Source organism: Puma concolor, chromosome E1 (assembly GCF_028749965.1).
Source record: "Puma concolor isolate L17-30 chromosome E1, mPumCon1.1.hap2, whole genome shotgun sequence".
Taxonomy (NCBI): Eukaryota; Metazoa; Chordata; class Mammalia; order Carnivora; family Felidae; genus Puma; species Puma concolor.
The window spans coordinates 37,279,702-37,303,531 of record NC_141680.1 but is presented as its reverse complement, the minus strand read 5'-3'; the positions used below and the strand labels follow the sequence as shown (position 1 = coordinate 37,303,531).

The window sequence follows — 23,830 nt, the reverse complement described above, 5'->3', positions numbered from 1 at the left end:
GGGAGAGAGAGAATCCCAAGCAGGTTCCGTGCTGTTAGCGTGGAGCCCGATGTGGGGCTTGAACCCACGAGCTGCGAGATTATGACCCAAGCTGAAGTCAGACACTCAACCTGCTGCGCCACCCAGGTGCCCCTATACCATCCATATTGTAAATGGCAAGATCTCATTCTTTTTTATGGCTGAGTAATATCCCATTATTAAAAGTACCACCTATTAAAAAGTCTGATTACAGAAGCCTAAATCTTTAAACAAAATCAGCCCCCTTCCAAAAAAATGAATATATTTAATCTGATTCAAAATTATCAACATATGTTTATTTGCAGAATAGAAGAGTCCATTTTCTTTTTCATTTTCCAGAAGTTTCTTTTGATTATTGAAAGAAGTTCAATTCGGATTGGGTAGCATTGCATAATAGAAAGGAAGAAGCACTTGATATACATATAACTTGATAATTTAGCAACGGAAAGTTAAGTTTCACCAAAAGAAAATGTTTCTGTTTGTAATCTTGTTCTTTTTATAAATATATGGCTTTATGATTTTTTAGAATTTGAGAAATACATTATCAGAACAGAAGGAACTGGGGCGCCTGGATGGTTCAGTCAGTTAAGTGTCCAGCTCTTGACTTCGGCTCAGGTCATGATCTCACAGTACCTGGGTTCGAGCCCCACATCCGGCTCTGTGCTAACAGCACAGAACCTGCTTGAGATTCTTTCTCCCTCTCTGTCTCTGCCCCTCCCCTGCTTGCTCTCTATCTCTCTCTCAAAATAAGTAAAAATAAAATTAAAAAAAAAAAAAGAACAGAAGGAACTACAGTTTATATTGAACATACACAAGTATGTTCAACGATTGCCAGATCCCTCCTGTGGCAAAAAAGAATTCATCAGTGGGTGCAAGTTATGGCCCTGGCAGCACTTACTTTTGGTGGATTCAATCTGTGATCAGATACATATTGGATAGAAATGATACAGCCAAATTACACAGTTGTCCTATAGAAAACTTACCACTTTGGGGCGCCTGGGTGACTCAGTTGGTTGAGCGTCCGACTTCAGCTCAGGTCATGATCTCATGGTCTGTGGGTTCAAGCCCCACATCGGGCTCTGTGCTTGACAGCTCAGAGCCCAGAGCCTGCTTCCGACTCTGTGTCTCCCTCTCTCTCTGCCCCTCGCCTGCTTGCTCTCTGTCTCTCCCTCAAAAATAATAAACATTAAAAAAATTTTTTTCACACAAAAAAACCCACGTCACTTTATGAACTTAAATCTTCTGTCTCGAGATAAAGTTTTTTCCTCTTTTAACAGGACATCTTACAGGAAAACATGAGAGACATTTCTCCATCTCAGGATGCCCGCTCTATCATAACCTGTCCGCTGATGAGTGCAAGGTAATTGTATTCATTATTTGACTCTATACTTAATCTAGTGAGTGCTTTTCCGTTGCCAGGCACTTGGCTAAACACTGGGGATACAATGTGAACAAAATAGGCAAGGTCCTTTTTCTTATCTTCCAGTGGAGGAAACAATAAAAATACAGCTGGGTTTTTTAAAGAAAGATTTAAACAGATAAATAAAAGAATTACAGTGTGTAATGACTGCTTCGAAAGAAATTAATAGGGAGATCTGGAACATTTGGAATATCATCCTGTGTGCATTGATATTTTCCATCGAAAATTGACTTCGACGAGGCAGGGACCTTTTCCACGAGGAATTAATTTGCCTAAATATGTGATCTCAGTATTTGTGCATTAAGTTCTCTTCTCGTGAATCTCTGAAGACATTTTGCTCTTTAAATTTTTGCATGATTATTTTCCTTTGGCTCTGTTTCCGCAGAATACGTTTCCTTGTTGTTACTCTCAGTCACACCCACTCTTGGCCAGTTTTTGTCTTAAATTCTTGAAAAATATAGTCCTACGTAACTTTTGGGATTTGGGGGTGATGGATTTAGGAGAGCCTAAGACCCTATTTTGTGGGCTCCTGTATCGGCTGCTGCTACCAAGGATGAAACTAATAATGGGGAACCAGGAGTTGCAAACACGCTTCATTAAATGCATTGCGTGGGTAGTGTTTGGACAGGTTATCCAAGCTCATGGCATCAAAGTATTAACTGTTCCTGTGGTTGTTATTTTCTAACAATGCCAAGGTCACAGATTTATTCCTGTCTGAGCCAGTTTCATCCTAAGAAAAATGAGAATCCCTAACTAACACTAGTTCTTTCCGAGTCAGGAATTTGTCCTCTTTTTCTTAACGAGACCACACGATGGGAAGTTTCTTTGCATGTTTAGTCTTTCAGCAAAGTAGTAGACTTTGAAAGCTTGCATGGATTTCAAGGTTGAAGACACTGTCATTTTTCTTTATTCCAAATCTCTTGTGTAAGCAGGCTCATTTCTTCTGCTCTGTGTAAGAGTGAGTGGTTGGTCTGCCCATTATCTTCCCATTAGTCTGAGACCAGATCCCAACAGGAGCAGCTCTGCCGGTATCTGCAGCAGAAGCCGACAGGCTTTGGGTCTTTCGTTCTCTGAAAATAACCGTGATCTCTTTTTTTGGGAGTCGCCCTCTACCTCTTGACTTTAAATATCGTGATCCGATACTAAGCGTGGTCTCGCATTGACGTCTTCCTCGGGTACAACTTTCAAAAATTGTTGGCTTGTAGCAATGTGAACGAGTTACCTTAAGCAATTTATTTTTAAAAAAGAAAAAGAAAAGTGCCAGTTTGGGGAAGAAAGTTCTGAAGAAAAGGAAAGCATTTCCTGAATTCTTCCTCTGTCGTGTTTTCTTCTTTGCAAGAGAAATCAGGCTCAGCATAATCCATCTTGACTACTGGAACTTGGACGATCCAGAGAATTTCTGAAGGATATAGGTTTTTATTATATTTAGAATCCCAAGTGGAAGAATTATAGACTAACTCCTCACCTAAATTGAAAGCTCTGTCATTTTTTTTTTAATTTTTTTTTTAACTTTATTTATTTTTGAGACAGAGAGAGACAGAGCATGAGCAGGGGAGGGTCAGAGAGAGAGGGAGACAGAGAATCTGAAACGGGCTCCAGGCTCTGAGCTGTCAGCACAGAGCCCGACGTGGGGCTCGAACTCACGGACCGTGAGATCATGACCTGAGCCGAAGTCGGCCGCTTAACCAACTGAGCCACCCAGGCGCCCCGAAAGCTCTGTCATTTTTAAAGTACTTGCCTATAGGTGGTCACTCTGAGTTTCCCAGTGGACAATTGCAATCAACGTTAGGACCGCTTTTATTCAGTTCCAGATTGCTGTGCCAAACGCTGTGACAGATATCTGTGGGTTCTGTGAATCCAGTAAAAGACTGCGTTCGAGGAGCTAACGTTCTCGCAGGGGGAGGCAAAACACATATAAACTAATCAGTGAAGAAGAATTTCAAGCAGTGATAAATGCTGCGAGGAACCAAAAAACTACAAATACAGAGAGTGGCTGTTTGGGGGTGACGGGGATACGGCACTGCTTCCGCTTGGGTTGTTCAGGAAGACCTCCTGGAGGAGTTGGCATTTGACCTGAGACGTGGCTGATGGGCAAAGAGACGGTTGTGTCCGGATCTAGGAGGAGAGACGTTAAGTGGAAGGACGAGCAAACACAGAGGCCGAGAGGTGGGGGTAAACGCCTGGGTTTGAGGGACCAAGAGTAGGCCAGCGTGGCTGGAACGTGATCGGGAATGCGGAAGCCGGATCCAGATCATGAAGGACCTGTTAAGGCCTTGGCGTTGGAAGTGCGTCTTTACTGTGATGGCGGCGGGACACATTTGGAGGGCTTTAGCAGAGGTGTAATAGAATTTTCACGAGCACTTTTTAAAAGTCACGGCTGGTTCGTGGTGTGGAGAATGGACTGGAGGGGGCAGGCGCTGACCCAGGTAGACTAGTTGGCAGACCGCTCTGAGCTCAGGCAGGAGCTAGTAGCCTGGACTGGCGTTGTATCAGTGGAGATAGTAAGAATTGATTGGACTCGGGATATGTTTTGGAGGGGAGCAGCCTGATAGACTTGCTGATGGATTTTGTGACGCGAGGTGTGAGACAGAGAGAAGCAACGAGGGCGACCTTCTCATTTCTGATGTGGTGAGTTGCTTAGAAAGCGTTGCTGTTGATAGACGGAATGTTTGGGAGGAGCTGGTCTGTGGGAAAATGTCAGTCATTGTGTTTTGACCTGCCGAGTCCTAGTCCTAGTGTGAAGTTGAACAGGCGGTGAGATACGAGCCCTCTCCTTCCGGGAGATGGTCCTGAAACGGTTGGGAGAGCTGATGTGATCCGTCTTAGGATCACCCGACTCCAGAGGTCAGTTTCCCTATAGACTTGACCCCAGGCGTCCACCCTTTCCCTCGCACTTCTTTGCCCTGTGTTTGCACTTCCTCACGGTTTCTTGTTTCTTATCCACTGTACGGTGGGAAGGGTCCAGGCTCAGAGTCCTCAGACTGAATTAAAATCTTAGCCTTACCACCAGTCAGCGGTCTTGGTTTCACTTCTCTGACTCTAGTTCGTGGCTGAGGAGACAGACTGTGACGCCTGCCTCGCCTATTCTTGTAGAGATTGTGCTGATAAACGCGAAGACCCTTTGAAAGTGAAAGTGCAACGTAAATTCAAGGGATGACCATTGTATTCTTATGCTTTCAGTAAACTTAGTCTTAGAAGCAGGTGGATTTATTGACGTTGTTGATGGTTGCAGGTGAGAGCACAGAGCCGGGATAAGCAGATAGAAGAAAGGATGCTGTCCCACAGGCAAGATGACAACAACAGGCATGCAACCAGGCACCAGGTATGGGCCTTGTTAAACTCTGGCCGCTCACAGTCTGAGAGCCAAGTCTGGGATCTCCTCTGCCCCGTTAACGGTCTTTAGGTCTATCTGTGCCTCTCGTTCCCTGTGGTATTTCTAAATAACTGGTCTTCAGTCATGAACTCAGAAGCGTTTTTGTTTTGTTTTGTTTTGTTTTGTTTTTCCAAAGAGTAAAATTTCGTGAAACAAACACCTCTGCCTCATAAATGAAGGACTCGTGCTATTTATGATAATGATAGTAATAGTGATAAAAGATAATCCTCATTCTTTGAAAGATACACTTGCTGCTCTGTTTCCTCACTTTGCATCTACTTTTTAGCCCTTTGTTACTTTCAAACCCCTTCGCTCTGCTGGCATGTTTCCGAGGTCAGCGGTGACTTTTCCTTAGCATTTGACACTTGTTGGTCATGTCATTTCTCTTCCATTTCTCTCTTCCCTTGGACTCTTAGACGCTGCTTTGCCCTAGTTTGTCTACCTCTTTGAACGTTCGTGCTTGTTGATTACGCTTAAATTCCTAGTTCTTCCACGAATGCCTTTGGTCTTTGTTCTTACTGTTTTTCTGCCTAACTCTGTGCCTGTACCAAGAAGAAATTCTGCTTATCCTTCAAGGCCTTCAGCACCTCTCAGCTGTGGTAGGAACTCTTCCCAGATCTCCTATCAAGAATGAATTTCTTCCTCATCTGTTCCATCGTAATGTTCTCCGAAGGCTGGTTTAGCCTTTATCACAGTTCATCATACGGATGTCTGTTTTTGTGGTTAGATTATAGGTGGATAGCAGAGGAAGGCATGGTGAGGAGGGAGAAGTTTGGGTTTGGAGCCAGACAGATCTGGATTTGAATACTGTCATTCTGTGACTCTACCTGTGTGGTCTTGGGCAGGTCAGCTAACCTCCCTAAACTTTCTGTCCTTGTAACACACCTGGCATTTTTTTGTTAATAACAACGAGTGAAGAAGAATACCTACCTGGTAGGGGCGTCAGCTAACAAAATACCTATCCCCAGTGCTTGGCAGGTAATACGCACTCTGTAAGTGGTAGCTCTACTTTTTTTCATTGTCTGTCTTGGGTTCTAATCTTTCTCAGTGTAAAAATTGTATTCCTTCTCGTATCAGTACTGGGAAAACAGTAAACGTTCAATAAATGCTTACTGAATTGAAATCATCTTTATTTTATTCGTGTTGCTCTGGTGGAGACGTCCCTCAACATGGTGTTCTTTTGGGCTTAATATTTAAAATAAATATGAACTGCCTGTAACCACGGTGGTCTGGGAACCCAATTTGGAATTTTAAAATTGCCGTCATAGGCATAGGGTGGCCTTCACACGTCTGGCGTTTTTTTCTTCCCTGCCATGTTTTGTTTTGTTTCGTTTCGTTTTGTTCTTCATTTTGAAACTTACTGACATAATGAGTTTTCTGGCTAGCTTCTCAGTTTTCTCTTTCCTTTCAGGCACCAACAGAGAGGCAGCTGCGGTATAAGGAAAAGGTGGCCGAACTCAGGAAGAAAAGGAATTCTGGGCTGAGCAAAGAGCAGAAGGAGAAATACATGGTGAGAAAACGTTGACCATTGGCATGAACTCTTGTAATTGCATGTGATTGCTTTTGATTTCTAAACTCTGCTTTTCAGATTTGCTGTAAAAGGTTAAATTTAGCCCCTTGAACAAATACCAAGATATTGGAGATGTCTGTATAAGGAAAAGTATTCCAACTGAGTGAGAGTCTGTGTATTTTTAATGGGAAAACAAAATTCCTACATGATAAAGGGTATTAATTGGGGGATGTATTCTATATAATAAGATTTCTTTGGTAGTATTTTAATTTTTTTCTAGTTTTAAAAGTAATTCACATTTGTAATAGGGAGTACAGACCAATTAAGAAAAGTACAGGGAAATAGGGACGCCGGGTTGGCTCAGTCAGAAAAGCATCTGACTCTTGATCTTGGGGTTGTGAGTTTGAGCCTCACATTGGGTGTAGTGGTTACTTAAAAGTAACCACAGTTAGCGTTTGGGGGGAGAGCCTCCTGACCTTTTCTGACCTTTTACATAATGCCTTATTTATGTCATTTGGATATTACTGTAAGTACAGCTTTGAATTTCTTTGTTTTCACTTAAATGGTTTGAACTAATTTCCTCAAGTTCATGAAAAATTCTTCAAAGCATTTTTGCATAAAATTTAAATAAAGACTTATTGTAAATGCGATATATGAATATATGTAATTGATAAAGATTTATAAATGTGTTCATAAATGCTTACTATTGAAAATACCAAAGGGCACCTGGGTGGCTCAGTTGGTGAAGCATCCGACTTTGGCTCAGGTCATGATCTCGCAGTTCATGGGTTCGAGCCCGCGTGAGGCTCTGAGCTACCCGCCTGGAGCCTGCTTCAGATCTTGTGTCTCCCTCTCTCTCTGCCCCTCCCCCACTCGCACTCTGTCTCTCAAAAATGAATAAACGTTAAAAAAAAGAAAGAAAATACCAAAAATACAGAGAATAAAAATCACCCTCTGAGATGTAACCCCCTGGGTGTTTTGCTGTGTGATCTCTGGGTCTTTTTCTGATGTTTATTTTTTCATGGAATTGGAATTTTGGCTTCTTGAGTCATCAGACTAGATGGGTTGTGAGTGCTTAGACAGTCAGCGTGGCTTCACTAAGGCCAAAACGTGCCAAACTACGTATTTACTTTATTTGGTGGTCCTCCCTGCCCTGAGAATGAGAATCTTACGAATAAATGGCAACAGCCAGTAGGAGATGGATGGTGGGCTAATTTGTAGCTAAACACCTACACCAGACTGTTGGGTTTGTAGAGGGAAGGCTCTAGTATGAGGCTGACTGCTGCTTCCCTTGGCCTGGTTCAGGGCTTTTATTCACATGTTGGGTAGATGGGGCATAAATAATATGGTAATAGCATTTATTGAGTGCTTGTGTGTTAGGTGTCATGGTCATGTTGTTCCCATCATTTCTAGGACAGCCCTCTGTGACGGATGGCGTCTTACCTATTTCGTAGATAAGAATGGAGAGGTTTAGAGAGGTAATTTGCCCAGAAATCATATGGGTACAAGGAGTGTCTGAAGGAAAAGCTCCTGAAGTTTATCTTACAAACATCTACTTTGCAATAATTTGAGCTAGGTGATGGGGACCCAACCTTCCTGTTAAAAATGCTGGGTAGGGTATTTTTTTTTAACTTAAAAAAAGATGTGTATGAAACTAGAAGAAATACTTTTAATACTGAGAACCTAAATCGTAGATAACAGAGTCCAAATTCAAAATATACTGGTCAGATGGGCCCAGAAGAACCTGAAGAAATTGTAATAGCTTCAAGATATTGGTGAATGGTTTTTTCATATGCTAATGTGTGTGAACTCTATAATGGTCTCCCTAGGATGAGCCATCCACTCCACTTAACAACCATTATCTCCTATTCTCTGGGTGGGAGGTGGAGTCTAGGATCAAGTGGGAAGGGCTAGAATTGGAGGTTTAAAAGGGAAGTTTCCCTCGTGCCCTTCCTTTCCTGCGCAAGGATACTTTACTATCATGGTGAGATTTGATACTTATTAAGAACTGGGTTATTTTTATGCTTCGGATTTTCTATGAATATTGCCTCTTTCTTCTTGCTTAATATTTAGTAAAATGTTTTTTAAAGAGGCCATCCTCTTTTGCCTGTGCACTTGGGCTGGAGATCTGAGTCGGGAGCTTTGGGCCTTTGGCAGATCGCAGTGGGTGCAGCGACTCGGGACAGAATTTACCAAGGACTCCTTAGCGCAGCTAACCCTTCCCCTTTGCAGCTTTCCCTTTCAGTCTAAACTCTCAGACTCTGAGTGTCAGAGATTTGGTTTTTTGTTTTTTGTTTTGTCTAGGAATGTGTAGTGCCTTTGGGTTTGTTACATTTTTATTTATTTGTACTGTCATGCACATTTTCAGATGAAGAAATGGAGGCATAGAATTCTGATCCTCGAGGTGCTCATTTAGAGATAGAAGAATGAAGCTCCTTTTTGAAGGTGTAGGAGCATTTTCTTTCTAGATTCATTAGGGTGGATAGTGGTGGTTTTTGGCATTAACCTGATAGTGCGTCTTACGCTCAATTCCTGGTGCCGAGTATAATGCCTGGCATATAGTAGGCACTAAGTAAATAGCTTATAGTTGTGCTTGGCCCTCTGGTTGGCATCAGTTGAAATAGATGAAGTTCTTAGAAGCAGAGAGAATCACGCTCTGGCTATTTTCCTAGGAACACAGACAGACCTATGGGAATACTCGGGAACCTCTCTTGGAAAACCTGACTAGCGAATATGACTTGGATCTTTTCCGAAGAGCGCAAGCCCGGGCTTCAGAGGATTTGGTGAGTATGAAAACCTTCAAGCTCTGGACCACTTGGGAAGGGCATGTGGGACTGCCAAGAAGAATGATCAGCCATCAGTTGGCCAGGAATTAAACAAACGTACTTTGCCGCTTGAATCTCTTCCCCCTCCCCCAGCTATCCAGCTTCGAGGTGATCCACCCCATTCATAGTTAAAATTAATTACCCCTCCTCCCTTCTCTTTCCTTTGCCTGATGGGTTTTCTCTCTCCCTTTCACCTCCCGGAAGGACCAGTTCGGGTGTGGAGGTATTGAGGCTGGTAAAGACAATAGGTGCCCCTGGGTCTCAGTTGGGTAATTTGCAATTCTGAGAGCCTCTGGACTGGTTGGTGAGCCTCTCTGTTCTCTTAACCCCCTCCAGGAACTTGGCTTAGGCTTAGCAGTTTCTTCAGCCCTTCCAGGCTAGCTCTAAAAGAACAGTGAAGAGGAATAATGGAAAAGACTGTAGGTGGATATTTTAGAAAATTCAGCGTTGACCTAGCCAAGTTTCATACATGAAGCTGGTTTTGTGTTCTGCTTTTTATTTACAGTTAGTTTTACGCATAGTTTTGATACCCTAGGCAGAATTTTCAACAACTTTGCTTTTAAAAACTGTGGTACCTCTGATTTAACAGATTAAATGTGTTTGGGGAAACTTAGCTTAAAACCTGAACATCCCGTTAAACCTTTTTTTTTTTTTTTTTTTTTTTTAATTTTATCAAACACTTAATTTACAAATCCTCCTACAGACTTATTGGAAATGTAGAGGAGGCAGGGTTTGATAGCTGCCCTGGGCTGGGCTGGGCTGGGCTGCTGTGCTATGGCTGGCTTTCTCTGTTCTGCTCCAGAACAGAGCATTCCCCAGGTTAGTCTGTTTCACCGCTCTCCACCTGGTTATGCTGACAAATTCTAGCGACTGAGTAGAGATAGATCCCCAGAAGTATTTTCTACTTTATCTGGAGTTTAGATTACAGAATTAAAGCACCCGTTCATGTTTCAGGAATGTTTTTTTTTTCTCAGGGACCGATGTTGAGAGGATGGCCCCCTATCCCAGTAGATTTCTGTCCCAACAATCCATAAGCTTTAGAAGCAGATCTCAAAGCACATTCTGGATCTCTTCTGTTTCATTTTAGAAGTGTCCAGTGAGGGTGGGGCATTTGCATTCTTGGTAGATTGCTTTAAAATTTGGTTTGGTGCAGGCTGGTTAAAAACAAAATTTTACCAAGGACTTGTTCTGAGGTTCAAGAGACAAGGCCTGGAGCATGGTAGGGGGGAGCAGAGAGAAGCCGCTTGCTGTCTGTTGAGACCTGTGCCAGGCAGTGTGTAGACAGGAGTTTTCTAGAAGCCTTCCTGATTATCCATGCCCAGGTAGGTAGCCCTCCATAGTGCAAATTTCTCGTGAGTTAGAAGCCAGTTCTATTTTTCTCCTAGCCTAGCGTGGTAGTATGCATAGTAAGCTAACTACGGGTTTTTTAATAACAAAGATGATCAATTCTAATCTTCTGACTTTGGATTTCTTCTCCACACTAGGAGAAGTTACGGCTGCAAGGCCAAATCACAGAGGGGAGCAACATGATTAAAACAATTGCTTTTGGTCGTTATGAGCTCGATACTTGGTACCATTCTCCCTATCCTGAAGAGTATGCACGATTGGGGCGTCTCTACATGTGCGAATTCTGTTTAAAATACATGAAGAGCCAAACGATACTCCGCCGGCACATGGTAAGTTGTCCGGGTCCGCAATCATGATGGTGATGAGCTTTGGAGCTCTAGATATTGCTGTCTATCTGGATGGCCTTTATCCATGCATCTCTCCGTGGTCCATAGCAATGAGATAAAGGCATAGGAAATTGAAAGCCACATTTCACGGTTGGGGGATTCAGCCTGTGGCAAGGTGTGCTGTGTGGCACCTGAAACAATTGATGTCCCTTAACCACATCCTGTCACACAATGCCTGCTCCTTTCTGTTTCTCCTTGAGATATAAATGACCTGCCTGCAGTTTTTATGTGTCCCAAGCTAGATGAAAACAAATAGACTTCATTAGATTGACTTCATTAGACAGAGCAAGGACAACGTTGACTCACCTTTGTATATCCCTAGCAACCAGTGTGGGCAGTAAATGCCCAGTGACTGTTGAATGAATGCTTATTTAAAGGAGGCAAGTTATGAAATTTACAAAATGGGTCCTTTGGTGCCTTCTCAAGTTTAGTGCTTTCTGGTTCCTGAACATTGTCCTTCTTATTTAAATAGGAACAAAGACATGACACTCACTTTATTGGTTACTAGATATTTTGTAGCTTGAAGCCATTTTTCTTTCCCTAGTTGTGGGGCGAAAAGTCTTGTCTGAAACATGGGAATTTCTGGGAGCAGAGATGGGGAAAGACTGGAGCGTTTCCGGCAGGGAACCTTCCTCTCCCTGTTTCTGCAGTCACAGCATATTTGGCTCCAAAACCTTTCAGGGTGTCTTTTCTTCTGTTCCCTCCCCCCTTATTTTCCAGGATTTCCATATGGCCAGCATCTACAACCCAGGGTTTCTGTCTTTCCACTCTTCTCCCTAGTTGGGTTGGGGGATAACTGCATTTTTGTGTTCCCATCGCTGAACACGTGGTCTGTAGTGTTGTGGCCCAGAACTGCCCCTGTGAATTAAGCCATTCAGACCCCTGCACGCTTGACTTCGGGTAGAGAGGGACTGCTGGAGAGATGGGCAGGACTGGTGGAGACACCAGTGTGGGGAGAGGGTGGGGAGCGGTACCAGAAGGCCTGGTCTCCAACCGTTGTAGACCATGAGAAGCTAAAATGCCGTGCTGCTGCGTGAAAGTAAGGCTGGTATTTTTATGGATGTGAACTTCTTACCATTTAAGTCTTTCTTCCTTTTTGTTTGTGGTTATTTAGTGGCATTAACCAATGAAGTAGTCAAAAAGGGCAGGAAATAGTAGTAGAAGGGTAAAAAAAAAGGGTTTGGATAAATCTGAAGGTCAGGTAAACATTATGTGTATTTGAGGACCTCCTGCATTAAGGGAGGTGCAAGAATCGAATTTCCGGAAATGAAAACCTGTTTTCGTTCACACCTCCTCTGATTCCCATTGCTTTAGGGGTAATCACTGATGTGGGCCTTCTTTGGCCTTTTGGCCAAGAGTTTGGCTTCTGTTTCTAAACAAATGAGTGTCACACTAATTAGGTTATTGGAAAGAGCCAGCGTGAATAAGGAGGTGGATATAGGAACAGACTGGGTGGAGCTTTCTCGAAGTAATTCCAATTAATACTTGGATTTACATGTGACCAATTGGGCCATGATTCTTGAGTTGACCAAAAGTCACAATAAAACTTGGTAGAAAATGTTCCACGTGCATGCGCTTCTTAAATGATATTTCAAAATGTATTCACATAAAACTTTTCAAAAGAATTCATCCATGTACAGCAATGGCTGACAGCCTGCATTAAATCGGTTAAGAGGGGCACCTGAGTGGCTTAGTCCATTGAGCGACTGACTTCAGCCCAGGTCATGATCTCAAGGTTCGTGAGTTCGAGCCCTGTGTCTGTGCTGACAGCTCAGAGCCTGGAATCTGCTTCAGGTTCCGTGTCCCTCTCTGCCCCTCCCCTGCTTGTGCTCTGTCTCTGTCTTAAACCTTAAAAAAAAAAAAATTAGATCTATTAGCCATTGAAGGTGAGGAAAGGGGGGGTACATTGTGCCCCCTTGTGGCTGGGTGCCCATCTACCCCTGCAGTTTCTTGTTGCTTGACTTTTTTTTGTCCTTTTTTTTGTCCTTTTTTTTTTTTTTTTTAAGCCACAGAAAGGACTTGCTCCTCCTATTCCTTATATACCAAAGGGAACACTTTGGTGTGGGGGTAGTTTTTATTACAGGCCTATTTTCTGATCTGAAAACAAGACTAATGGCTAGGTGGTAGCAAAGTTTACTGGTAAAGGTGAACGTCAAGTATTCTTGCCCTTACTGAGCAACTCTAAGCTGCTGGAAATAAGCTGCTTAAGAATTTCCTGTTGGCACAAGGCATTTTATAATAAGGGTATTTTTTTATTTATCTGTCTTTTACGTAGTAGATGACTTTAATCTCCTGGGTTGAAGCAGGGCCAGAATACCATCTAGAAATCTTGTTCTAAACTGCTATAAAAATACCATAAAAACATTACTATGATTTTAGAAGACTTTAATTGTTTTACTGAAACAGAAACTCTCTCTTGCTGTACCTTCTCAAGCGTGTCAGCTGTCTGTCCTCTCCGCTAACTAAAGTTTGACCTGTGATTCATTTTCCCTCTTGAGCGGTAGTCTTGTTGGGGGAAGCTTGTTTCCCTGATATGAATTCCGTTCTCCTGCAGGCTAAATGTGTGTGGAAACACCCACCCGGCGATGAGATCTATCGCAAAGGCTCCGTCTCTGTGTTTGAAGTAGATGGCAAGAAGAACAAGGTAAACAGTGGCAGGAGGGGCGGCGGCGGCGGCAGTGGTGGTGGTGGTGGTGGTGCATATTCACAGGCTTCAGAAGGCGTGTGTTTGGTCTCCATCTCGCCCTGTAAAGAAGATAAAGTTCAACTATTGACCAAAGTACACTTGCCGTTTCATCAGCAATAACGATCTTTAATTTTAGGCCTTTATCTGATAAGTGTAGGAGTCGCTGGCCCACACATAAATTCTGTTTCTCGGTTTCCAGATCTACTGCCAAAACCTGTGCCTGTTGGCCAAACTTTTTCTGGACCACAAGACATTATATTACGATGTGGAACCCTTCCTGTTTTATGTTATGACTGAAGCGGACAACACCGGCTGTCACCTGATTGGATATTTTTCCAAGGTCAGCAGGATCTGGAGATTAAGAAGCTAATGGCCACAGCAGGGGTGATTGATGTTGGCATATGGGGACCCAAATCACTGACAAGGAAGAGGCAGTACCCTGGACAGTGATGACCGCCCTTCCCTTGCAGGGGCGGGGGCTCGGGGCTCGGAAATCCATGTATCAAAGGTTGTTTAATGAAAATGTGCAATTCTTTATTGAAAGCTTCTGGTTTATTCATTTCTGGACTTGTGGGCTGGAGCTGCCTATTAATTATTGGCCAAGGCCCTGCCTGCTAACCCTTAAAACCCACATTTTGTAGTCAAGCCAACCCTCCTGGCTCTGCCCTCTGTTATTAGCCTAAAACCAGGAATATATTCCTTTGCCTGGCTTTCTAGCTGGGCTCTTTTCAGTGATAACCCCACTGTGCCTTTGAAGACCGAAGGCCAGATTTTGCTTAGGACTTTTTAATATAAACTTTATTGAAGTGTAATCCACATACCATACGAGTCACTCATTCAGAGTGCATACTTAAGTGGTTTTTAGTAGAGTTGTGCGGCAACGGCACAGGCCCCACTGTTTTCGTTACCCTGGCGAGAAACCCCTAAGCGACATTCCACATTTCCACCCAACCCCTCCCAGCCCTCTATCTCTAGAAGTGTGCCTCTTGTGAACATTTGACATAAGTGGAATCCTACAGAATGTGGTTTGCTTGTTGACCAACCCCTTCCAAACTGGGGGCTTACTGTTTGGGGTCTCCCTCCTTTCCAGTGGGCAACCCCCTTTTAAAAAAATTGCATTTACAGAGGGTTGCCCGAGACAACTCAGCAGTCAAAACCTCAGACCTCCTTGCCTTGCGCTGTGACTATAAAGAACTCCGAGTCCGCCCCCTGAAAATGAGACTGATCCCAAGAGCTAGGGAAACCCTGGGATTAATGGCTTTGGCCATACCTAGTAGGTGTGGACGTAACAGCTGTGAGCCTGCCAGCCACTCCCCGGGACTGGTTAGCCAGATATTTTGCTGGTGCCTAATTCTGAATCTGTGGGACCGCAGACCCCTCTGGTTCCAAACCCTCGTGACCTGCTTCCATCTGTTTGCTCTTGATTTCAGGAAAAGAATTCATTCCTCAACTACAATGTGTCCTGTATCCTTACCATGCCTCAGTACATGAGACAGGGCTATGGCAAGATGCTCATTGATTTCAGTAAGTGACGCTGCTAAGGCCCACGCTCCACAAGGGGCGGGGGCTATGGGAACATTGTCATCTTTCTGTCCTGTGGTCCCCGTAGTTCCGGGCAGGCATGTAGCAAGTGAATGAATACGTGGAGAAAAATCTGAGCAATTCCGGCCAGCCTGGTATACAATGAACCTTCTTTGGACCAACCCGGAGTTGGTACCTGAGGGTAGGAGAGAGAGAGGATAGTGAAGTAAGCTTTTGAGGATTATCCCCGTTTGAGGCTTAGGAACAGCACATACGTACATAAGGCTTCAAATCTGCTCCTGGATTAGGGATTTCGGTTTTGTAAGGCCTTGTCTAGAGGCAGTCCATATATATATACACCTGGTAGAGGCTTCGGGCCGCATCAATAGTGTATTCTGTATTTAGGAATTTATTTTTAAACCCCAAGTCAATACTCTCGGCACTTTTGCAGTCACTTGTAGACACGCACACAGCAGCAAAAAGTCACTGCATTTTCTCAGCTCCAAACAAGCAGGTGCCTTGTTTCGGCATTCGTGGTGTAAACAGATGTTTGTTTCACGATCCGTTAGTGCTACATTTTTCATATTTTTGTGCTTTTTGTTGCTGGTTGTATTTGTTGTAAATTTTTTTTAACACTTAATTTTTGAGAGAGAGACAGCAAGTGTTTGTAAATTTTTTTTAACACTTAATTGTGGGAGAGAGAGAGAGACAGCAAGACAGCATAAATGGAGGAGGGGCAGAGAGGGAGACAGAATCTGAAGCAGGCTCCAGGCTCTGAGCTGTCCACACAGCCCAACGCGGGGCTCGAACCCACAAACCTCATGACCTGAGCTGAAGTTGGACGCTCAACTGACTGAGCCACCCAGGTGCCCCTGTTGGTGATTTTAAATTGCCCCTAAGTGTAGTGCTGAAATGCCATCCAGAAAGGCTGTGGGGTGCCTCGCAGAGAAAATACCCGAGTTAGGCAGGCTTCATTCAGGCGTAGGTTGTGGTGCTGTTGGCCGGAAGCTGGATGCTAAGGAGTCAGCAACGTATGTTAAATAAGTTGTGAAACACAACAAGGTTGCATAATGGCGGGTTGATGAAAATATGACCAAAGGCTCATAGAAACCGAACCTGGTATTTCCCGTAGGAGCGGTGGTGCGGTATTTGCCGTGACTTCAGAGAACATTTAACTTCTTGTAAATGATGAGAATCAACTGTATTCTGTGCAGGGTTCACTGTCCTATGACACGTTTTGGTCAAAATTAGAATACTTAGAGTTAGCCTTCCAGCTTTTCCATGTTTAAACCACCTGGGAAGAGATGAAATCAGGAAGTGGAACAGTCCCACTACCGGGGTGGGGGTGTGTGTGTGCCTGTAACTCTGAAGAGGTAACACCTATCTTAGAAACTTGTCTTCATGGAAAATTTCAAACATGTGTAAAAGGAGAATCATTGCCTAAAACCCTCTATAATGAATGATTAGCATTTTCTGGCCAGTCTTGTTTTACCTCTGTTTCTACCCTCAATTACTTTGCTGTCTCTAAAAGAAAAGATCTATTTCAGGTTAAAACATACACAAAACCAAACCTCCCCAAATCCCTTAATAACCTAAGTTAGAGTATTCAGATTTCCTTAATTTTATGATTTTGTTCCTTTAAAAAGCACGCATAATTATTTTTACTTCATTCCAAAGAGAATGGATATATTGGCATTGATAGAAGTGGCTTGTAAATCACTTGCAGTCTGAAGGTTCCCACTCCATCTGTTTCTTGTTTTTCTTTGCTATTTATTTATCGAAAGCAGGTTAGTTTCCCACTAAGGTTTCTCAGAGTGGAGTTTGTGGACTGCATCCCCATAACAAGATGTGGGTACTGAGATAATAATCTATTTAAAAAATTTTTAAATCTCCAAAAACACACAAAGTGATGTAATGAAATGGCTTCCCGTCTCTGTGCCCACTCCCCTGTTCCCAACACACACCTACAGGTAACCATTGTTACCAGTTTCTACGTGTGAAACCTTCTCGAGTTTTCTTCCTGTCTCGTACAAGTAAATATTAACATAACATTCTTTCTTTTGGTTTATCCCGAGGTAGCATACCATACAGCAGCCACACTGTATTTTGTTAATGTCTGAATCCTAATGTACTGCACAGCAGACGGTTCTCGTTAGGCCTGCCACGTTGGCACAATGTCGTTTGCCGTTCGGATGAAATAACAGTGTGTGTGTTCCATTCCCTGGCAGGTTATTTGCTTTCCAAAGTGGAAGAAAAAGTTGGCTCCCCAGAACGTCCCCTCTCTGACCTGGGACTCATAAGCTATCGCAGTTACTGGAAAGAAGTGCTTCTCCGTTACCTGCATAATTTCCAAGGCAAAGAGATTTCTATCAAAGGTTGGTGTTTTGACTCTTGAAGATGGTTGGTACCCAAGATGTTAATGCCGCTGAATAGTCCAGCTTTTCCACTGGCCCCGATGTGCGTGTAACCTGCAAAGAGAATGCCTCATTCTGTGTTTCATCTGAATATGAGAATAGAAGGCCCACTGAATACGGGGCACTGCAGAGACTCTCCCTAAAGGTGCCTACGGGTTCTAGAGCGTTTGGCCCTTTGGGAATGGTTATCGATTTGGTTTCACAAACCTGGGGTTGGTAACAAAAGTCCAGAAAGAAGAAAAACGTTTATTTTCCATCAAGTCTTTTGGCACACACAGGAGCTGGTAAGACATCCCTGTATATTTACGCCAGGGTGGAAGAATTTAATCAGGTCTGTCTTTGACCTTGATTTCCATAGGGGCCGGAGTGATTTCTTGCTGTACTATTCCTCTTTTGTAGTTATTAGAACTGGTCAAATGAATGTTCTGTAAGCTTTTTCTGAATAGGTTGGGTTGAGTATCAAAGATTCCAACCATTTGGATTTCCTCTTAAGGGGGGGGGTGGCGGTAGGGAGGCTCAGTTGGGGGTTTGAGGGTTTGCACTTTGGCCAGGTTCTCAGTAGTGCTTCTATTTCAGAAATTAGCCAGGAGACAGCTGTGAATCCTGTGGACATTGTCAGCACTCTGCAAGCCCTTCAGATGCTCAAGTACTGGAAAGGAAAACATCTAGTTTTAAAGAGACAGGTAAAGTTTTTGTCAGCTGCTGGCTCATGGTTAAATGTCTCTTAAGGCTTAACAGCGAAGTGGGGGCTTAACACCCAAAAGGCAGCCCTCTCTTTTTTTCCTTTTTTTTAATGTTTAGTGTTTTGGAGAGAGAGAGAGAGACAGTGAATGGAGGAGGGGCAGAGAGAGGGAGACACAGAATCCAAAACAGGTTCTGAGCTGTCAGCACAGAGCCTGACTCGGGGCTCGAACTCACGAACCATGAGATCACAACCTGAGCCAAAGTCGGACGCTTAACCGACTGAGCCACCCAGGTGCCCCCCGCCTTCTCTTCTTAAAGGAGGAGTTTGCTTAGATACACCTTTCACTGGGTCTCTCTCTCTCTCTCTCTTTTTTTTTTTCATAGGCAGCAATGTCTGTTAGGCTTGTCTCCCTCCTATCTTCCCCTCTCAGAAACTTTGGGTAAGCTCTTGTCTCAGATTTGGATGACACAAGTGAAGCCGCTCAGTTAAGCAGCTTTGTGTCCCACAGTACTCGTGTCGTTGCGTGATTTTCTTCGATTGGAAAAAATTGCCCATCTGTAGAGGGGAATCTTCGTAGACCGCAGGGCTCATGCAGGTGCTTTTAAATTCCTTTAACAGGGGCGCCTGGGTGGCGCAGTCGGTTAAGCGTCCGACTTCAGCCAGGTCACGATCTCGCGGTCCGTGAGTTCGAGCCCCGCGTCGGGCTCTGGGCTGACTGCTCAGAGCCTGGAGCCTGTTTCCGATTCTGTGTCTCCCTCTCTCTCTGCCCCTCCCCCGTTCATGCTCTGTCTCTCTCTGTCCCAAAAATAAATAAATGTTGAAAAAAAAATTTTTTTTAAAATAAATTCCTTTAACAAATTCCATCTCAAGTCATGGCCACTTTTAATTTGATTTGGTTGACTACTGTATAAGAAGGGAAGATGGATAATTTTCACTTCTTACGGAGGACACAGTAGGAAGAAACGGATTCTGCGGGAAAGCATTTTGTAAATCAGGAGATGTTTTTATACCTCTTTCGCACCTTAGCATATCATTAAACTTGGGGCGATTCCTTCCTGACTGACCAGCATTTTGGAATCTGTATGTACAAAGACATTTTCGTTGAACACGTATAATAATTTTTCCTGTTCTCCCCCAGGACCTGATTGATGAGTGGATAGCCAAGGAGGCCAAAAGATCCAACTCCAATAAAACCATGGATCCGAGCTGTTTAAAATGGACCCCTCCCAAGGGCACTTAAAGTGACCTGTTACTCTGAGCCAGCGAACCCCAGCAGTAGGAATCCGTACCCTAGGGATCTGTCTGTCATTTCTGTTGCTCTTGTGATTGGCAAGTACAGTATCCTCTGGGAAGGCCACGCCCCTCAGGACTGTCCTGGCTCCGAGCCTCACGTACTCTGCAGACGCTGGTTCTGAGGAACTGTTGTTTCGGCCTCAGTGAGGTTGCCTGGATGGGATCTCTAGTAGACTTGAGCACAGATCCCTCGTAGCACTGACCCAAGGTGTTCTGTTTGGTACTGTACCTGTCCAGTCACTGGTTCCCCTCGTGCCCTCTAGCCCCTTCAGGTTGTGTTGTGTCTCCCGAACTTTGTAATAGTGCTTCTTGCTGCCCCGGTCACCAGACTTCCAAATAACGGTTGTCGCCACCAGGACCTTTACAGTTACTCCTTAACGTGTATTTTTTTTTTTTTTTTTTGGAAGAGCAGGGAAGAGGGAACGCTTGTGAGTGTGTGCCCACTCGGAGGGGTCCATTCCCTTTGGATTTTTACCTCCCTTGCAGTTTTTTCCCCCCACCATTTCTATTGAAAGGTCTGGTTTTGGTCAGCGTCCAGCTGACCAGAGACCAGTAGTTTTTAACTTGGTAACAGTATGTAATTTATCCGAATGAAATGGAGAAGGAGGGTCGAGAGGTGGTGATTCTGTCCCTGGCGTTCACCTGCAGTGAACTTGAAGTGTCTCGGGGAAGCCAATGAGTGCTTCTTGCCTCCCCGGGAAGTGCCCAGTCCTGAATGTATTCTCCTCCCCTGACTCCCCGCCCCGTTTTATGTACGTCTGCAGGTGTCAAAATAATGTCCAGTTCGCACGCTCCCTGGGTCGTAAGGCTGCACAGAACTTTCCCCAGGGCCCGCCAGTCCGATCTGGCACACACCCGTACTTCTGTCCGAGTCGCGGTGATTTTTTTTTTTTTTTTTTGGCCTGGACATCCCTGGAGAAGTAGGAAGTGACCGCGAGGGACTTCCGGATCTCCTCTCAGCCCATGACTCAGCAGGGCAGAGTGGCCACCCCCCCTGCCAACATTGGCTCCTCTTCGACAGTGCCTCACCCTCCCCTCTTGAACTAAGCACTCCTGCCCTTCCAAGAACTCCTCCTCCATTTCCTTTTTTGGGATCTGCCACCATGCCTACCCAACCTCCCCCCCCCTCCCCCCCCATTCTCCGGTCTCCTATTTTTGGTTTCAAGCAAAGGAAGAGATGCTCCCTCTAATTTCTGTCCGGCCCATTATAACCTGCTATCTTGGGGCAGCTTTTGATGTAGGACCCGCCACCCTTCCCAACTTGGTCGCCTCCAACACCGCTGTCTTCGTGTGGAGCCCTCCCCACAATCCCGACTCTGGTCATTTGTGCCTTTCTCCTGTCATCTCTGTACACTACTTATACTCACTGTGGGTTGGGGGGAGCTAATTTTAAGCATGTTCAGTGGCAGCTCCCTGCCAGTTTCAGTGTCACTGTTAAAAGTTTATCCAAAAGCAACTTCACTGGGGGTTTTCTTAAGGGGTAAAGGCCTTTTATCGAAGCTAACCCTTCCCCACATGTGGTAGAATGTGCTGTTCTATATCTACTCCTCAATAAAGCATGTTCTCTGCTCAAGCCCGTTTTGCGCAGGAGCCTTTCTTTGGACGGGGTGCCGAGGACCCGGCGCTCCTAGTGTGTGCACTTGGCGTTTATCTTCCCCAGCAGTAAGCTGACTGTTGAGGGATGTGGTTTGTGGCTGTGGAATTTTTTTTTTTTCTTCTCTGATGCAGGCTATCTATAGAGGGAGTGATTGCTCCGAACTCTTCTCGGTGGGATGGCTTCTCTCTGCCTCACTCAGTTGCCGCTAATAGGTATGCATAGCAGTGATTGGTCGGTATTCCTTTTTTTTTTTTTTTTTTTAAAGTAAGCTGTATGCCCAACATGGGGCTCGAACTCCTAAATCCGAGATCAAGAGTCACATGTGCTACAAACTGAGCCAGCCTGATGCCTCATTATTATTAGTGCATTTTCCTGTGATTACAAGTGCAAAGGAACCAGCAGGAAGTTGGATAACCGGGATACAGTGGCTACTTGGAGTGGAGTGGGGACAGGTTTCCCTCTCTTCACTAAGCGCCTTTGTTAATAGCATTGTCTCCTCCCGGTCGCTGACTCCCAAGGTGAGAGGATGTCTCAAAGGAGCTCATTTGCCCTGGAACGTGTACCCAGTGCAGGAAAAGGAAGGCTGGCACAGTTGAGTGGCCGACTCTTGATTGTGGCTCACGTCATAGTCTTCCAGTTTCCAGAACAAGCCCCTGGTCGGGCTCCACGCTCACAGCACGGAGCCTACTTGGGATTCTCTCCCTCTTGGTCCCTCCCCCTCTTGCTTACTCTCTTTCAAAATATATAAATTCTTAAAAAAGAAACAAAGACCCTTCTTAAACTCTTAGAATGATGTATACCCAAATCTCCCTATTCTAGATATTTGTATCAAAGGGAAATTCTGCTCACTCGCATTTTTTTTTTACTAATGTTTTTATTTATTTTTGAGACAGACTGAGCATGAGCAGGGGAGGGGCAGAGAGAGAGGGAGACATGGAATCTGAAGCAGGCTCCAGGCTCCGAGCGGTCATCACGGAGCCCGACGTGGGGCTTGAACCCACGGACTGAGATCACGACCTGAGCTGAAGTCGGACGCTTCACCGACTGAGCCACCCAGGCGCCCCTGCTCGCTCACATTTCTAAAACATTGGAATGCGTCATGTGAGCCATGAGCCTGGAATGCTGAGGTCAGGGCACTAGAAGTTTTCTTGCGCACAGTCCGGATCCCAAGATTCAGCTGATTGCCACCCAACGTGCCTTATGGAAAAGTAAAAGATTTCTCTGGTTTAAATCCCTTACAGGTATGGGAACAGAGTGTTCACTTCCTGGGCGATTTTGTGTAAGACTGACCCCTCTGACTCTTTTTACCTGCACAAAAGCAACTCGGCTGCTTACGCTCTTTTCTAGCAGAACAAGTCTGGAATTATTCCTGGATCCAGCTCCTGAAACCCTCTAAGTGGAAGCACCTACTCTGTTTCCGGAGGAGGAGGGAGCCCTGGCGTGTGCTGGCTACTTCCTGTATATGCTTGGCACTGCTATGAGCCTTCCCACTGCCTCTGACCCTCACGTCAGCCCCACGCAGGAGTAATTCACACTGGTTCTGCAGGACGCCTGGAGCCTAAGGTGACCATAAACAATGAAGGCAGAACATTCATTTTGTAGTCTGTCCAGCGTGAGAACCTAACACCCTACCCTCTATCTTTCCACGTTTTTGGTTCCATGATCATCAGTCATCCCTCCCACCCCTCCACTTTAAAAAAAAAAAAAAATTTCTTTTAATGTTTATTTTGGAGAGAGTGTGAACAGGATGAGGAGCAGAGAGAGAGGGAGACACAGAATCCAAAGCAGGCTCCAGGCTCCGAGCTGTCAGCACAGAGCCCGACGCGGGGCTCGAACTCACCAACCGCAAGATCGTGCCCTGAGCCGAAGTCAGACGCTCCACCGACTGAGCCATCCATTCATGCACCCCAGTCATCCTCCCCCTTTTGGATTTCCTTGCTTCAGCCACAGGTGCCCATACTTTTAGTGGTTTCCGTTGCAAGAAAAATAAACGTGGAAACTTTCAGATGAAGGAAAGGACTTCAGTTGATCCTATAAGCAGCAGCTGGGGGCCAGAGACCTGAACCAGGAAGCAGAAGCCCTGCCCTGTTCTGGTGCTGCTGATTTTAGGATTGAGCTATTCAGTAAGCATCATCCCTTCCTGAGGTTTCCTTCCCTCCTCATACCTCGCTCTTCTTCATGGGAAAATTGGAGGCTCAGAGTTCTTGCTGCTGGATTATAGAAACCAAGTCCTGATTCCCTCTGATTCCAGACCTGTTAACGATGCCATCATGAGCCCCGTGATCCCTCTGCCTGTTATTCCCATTTCTCCCAAGGAAGTAGAGGGAGTCAAGTGATTTTTTTTTTTTTTTTTTTTTAAACAATATGGTTTACCCTGTATAGGCCAAGATGACACTTGGTGATTGTTAGCTTAGTTTTTGTCCCTGTAGTTTTGGGCAGATGGCCTGCCTAGGGTTGGGAATGGTCTTGCATGGAGTTGATGCGAAAAGTAGTTGGTTCAAATGGAGGTTGGGGCTACGTATGAAAGGCCAGTAGGAAAATAGACCACAGCTTACGGTACACATTTCTGGAATATGGAATGGGGTGGAAAACATCGACTTAACGGGTGTATTAGTAACTTCACCTTCCTGCCTTTTCATCCAAAGAGCCACTGATAGGCCAAATGGCATCCAGGAAGTGCAGGTTGTGTGACCGGTGCCGGGGTCACGCATCGGAACTCTCTGCAGAGACTATCATTTTTTTTCTTCTGACATTT

At 44.7% G+C, this 23,830-nt stretch overlaps 1 protein-coding gene and 1 long non-coding RNA gene across 6 annotated transcripts in view; both read left to right on the top strand.

Moving 5' to 3' along the window:
* Positions 1-21,051, top strand: part of KAT7 (lysine acetyltransferase 7) — a 32,256-nt gene extending 11,205 nt beyond the window's left edge. For 2 of the 5 annotated variants that reach the window (XM_086687031.1, XM_025915573.2), the window contains 11 exons: positions 1,296-1,378; positions 4,671-4,760; positions 6,223-6,321; positions 8,994-9,104; positions 10,631-10,822; positions 13,434-13,523; positions 13,765-13,905; positions 14,996-15,089; positions 17,315-17,461; positions 18,077-18,183; positions 19,324-21,051. In XM_086687031.1, coding sequence (XP_086543157.1) covers positions 1,296-1,378; positions 4,671-4,760; positions 6,223-6,321; positions 8,994-9,104; positions 10,631-10,822; positions 13,434-13,523; positions 13,765-13,905; positions 14,996-15,089; positions 17,315-17,461; positions 18,077-18,183; positions 19,324-19,425 — 1,256 coding nt within the window. In that variant the 3' untranslated portion in view covers positions 19,426-21,051. Of the gene's footprint in view, positions 1-1,295; positions 1,379-4,670; positions 4,761-6,222; positions 6,322-8,993; positions 9,105-10,630; positions 10,823-13,433; positions 13,524-13,764; positions 13,906-14,995; positions 15,090-17,314; positions 17,785-18,076; positions 18,184-19,323 lie in introns of those variants that run through there. The other 3 variants (XM_086687032.1, XM_025915581.2, XR_015244082.1) reach the window with 2 other exon arrangements.
* LOC147574283 (uncharacterized) lies at positions 15,096-16,144 on the top strand. Its single transcript, XR_015244083.1, has 2 exons — positions 15,096-15,695; positions 15,745-16,144. It is a non-coding gene; the product is annotated as an uncharacterized LOC147574283 (long non-coding RNA).
* Positions 21,052-23,830: the final 2,779 nt, after the last annotated feature.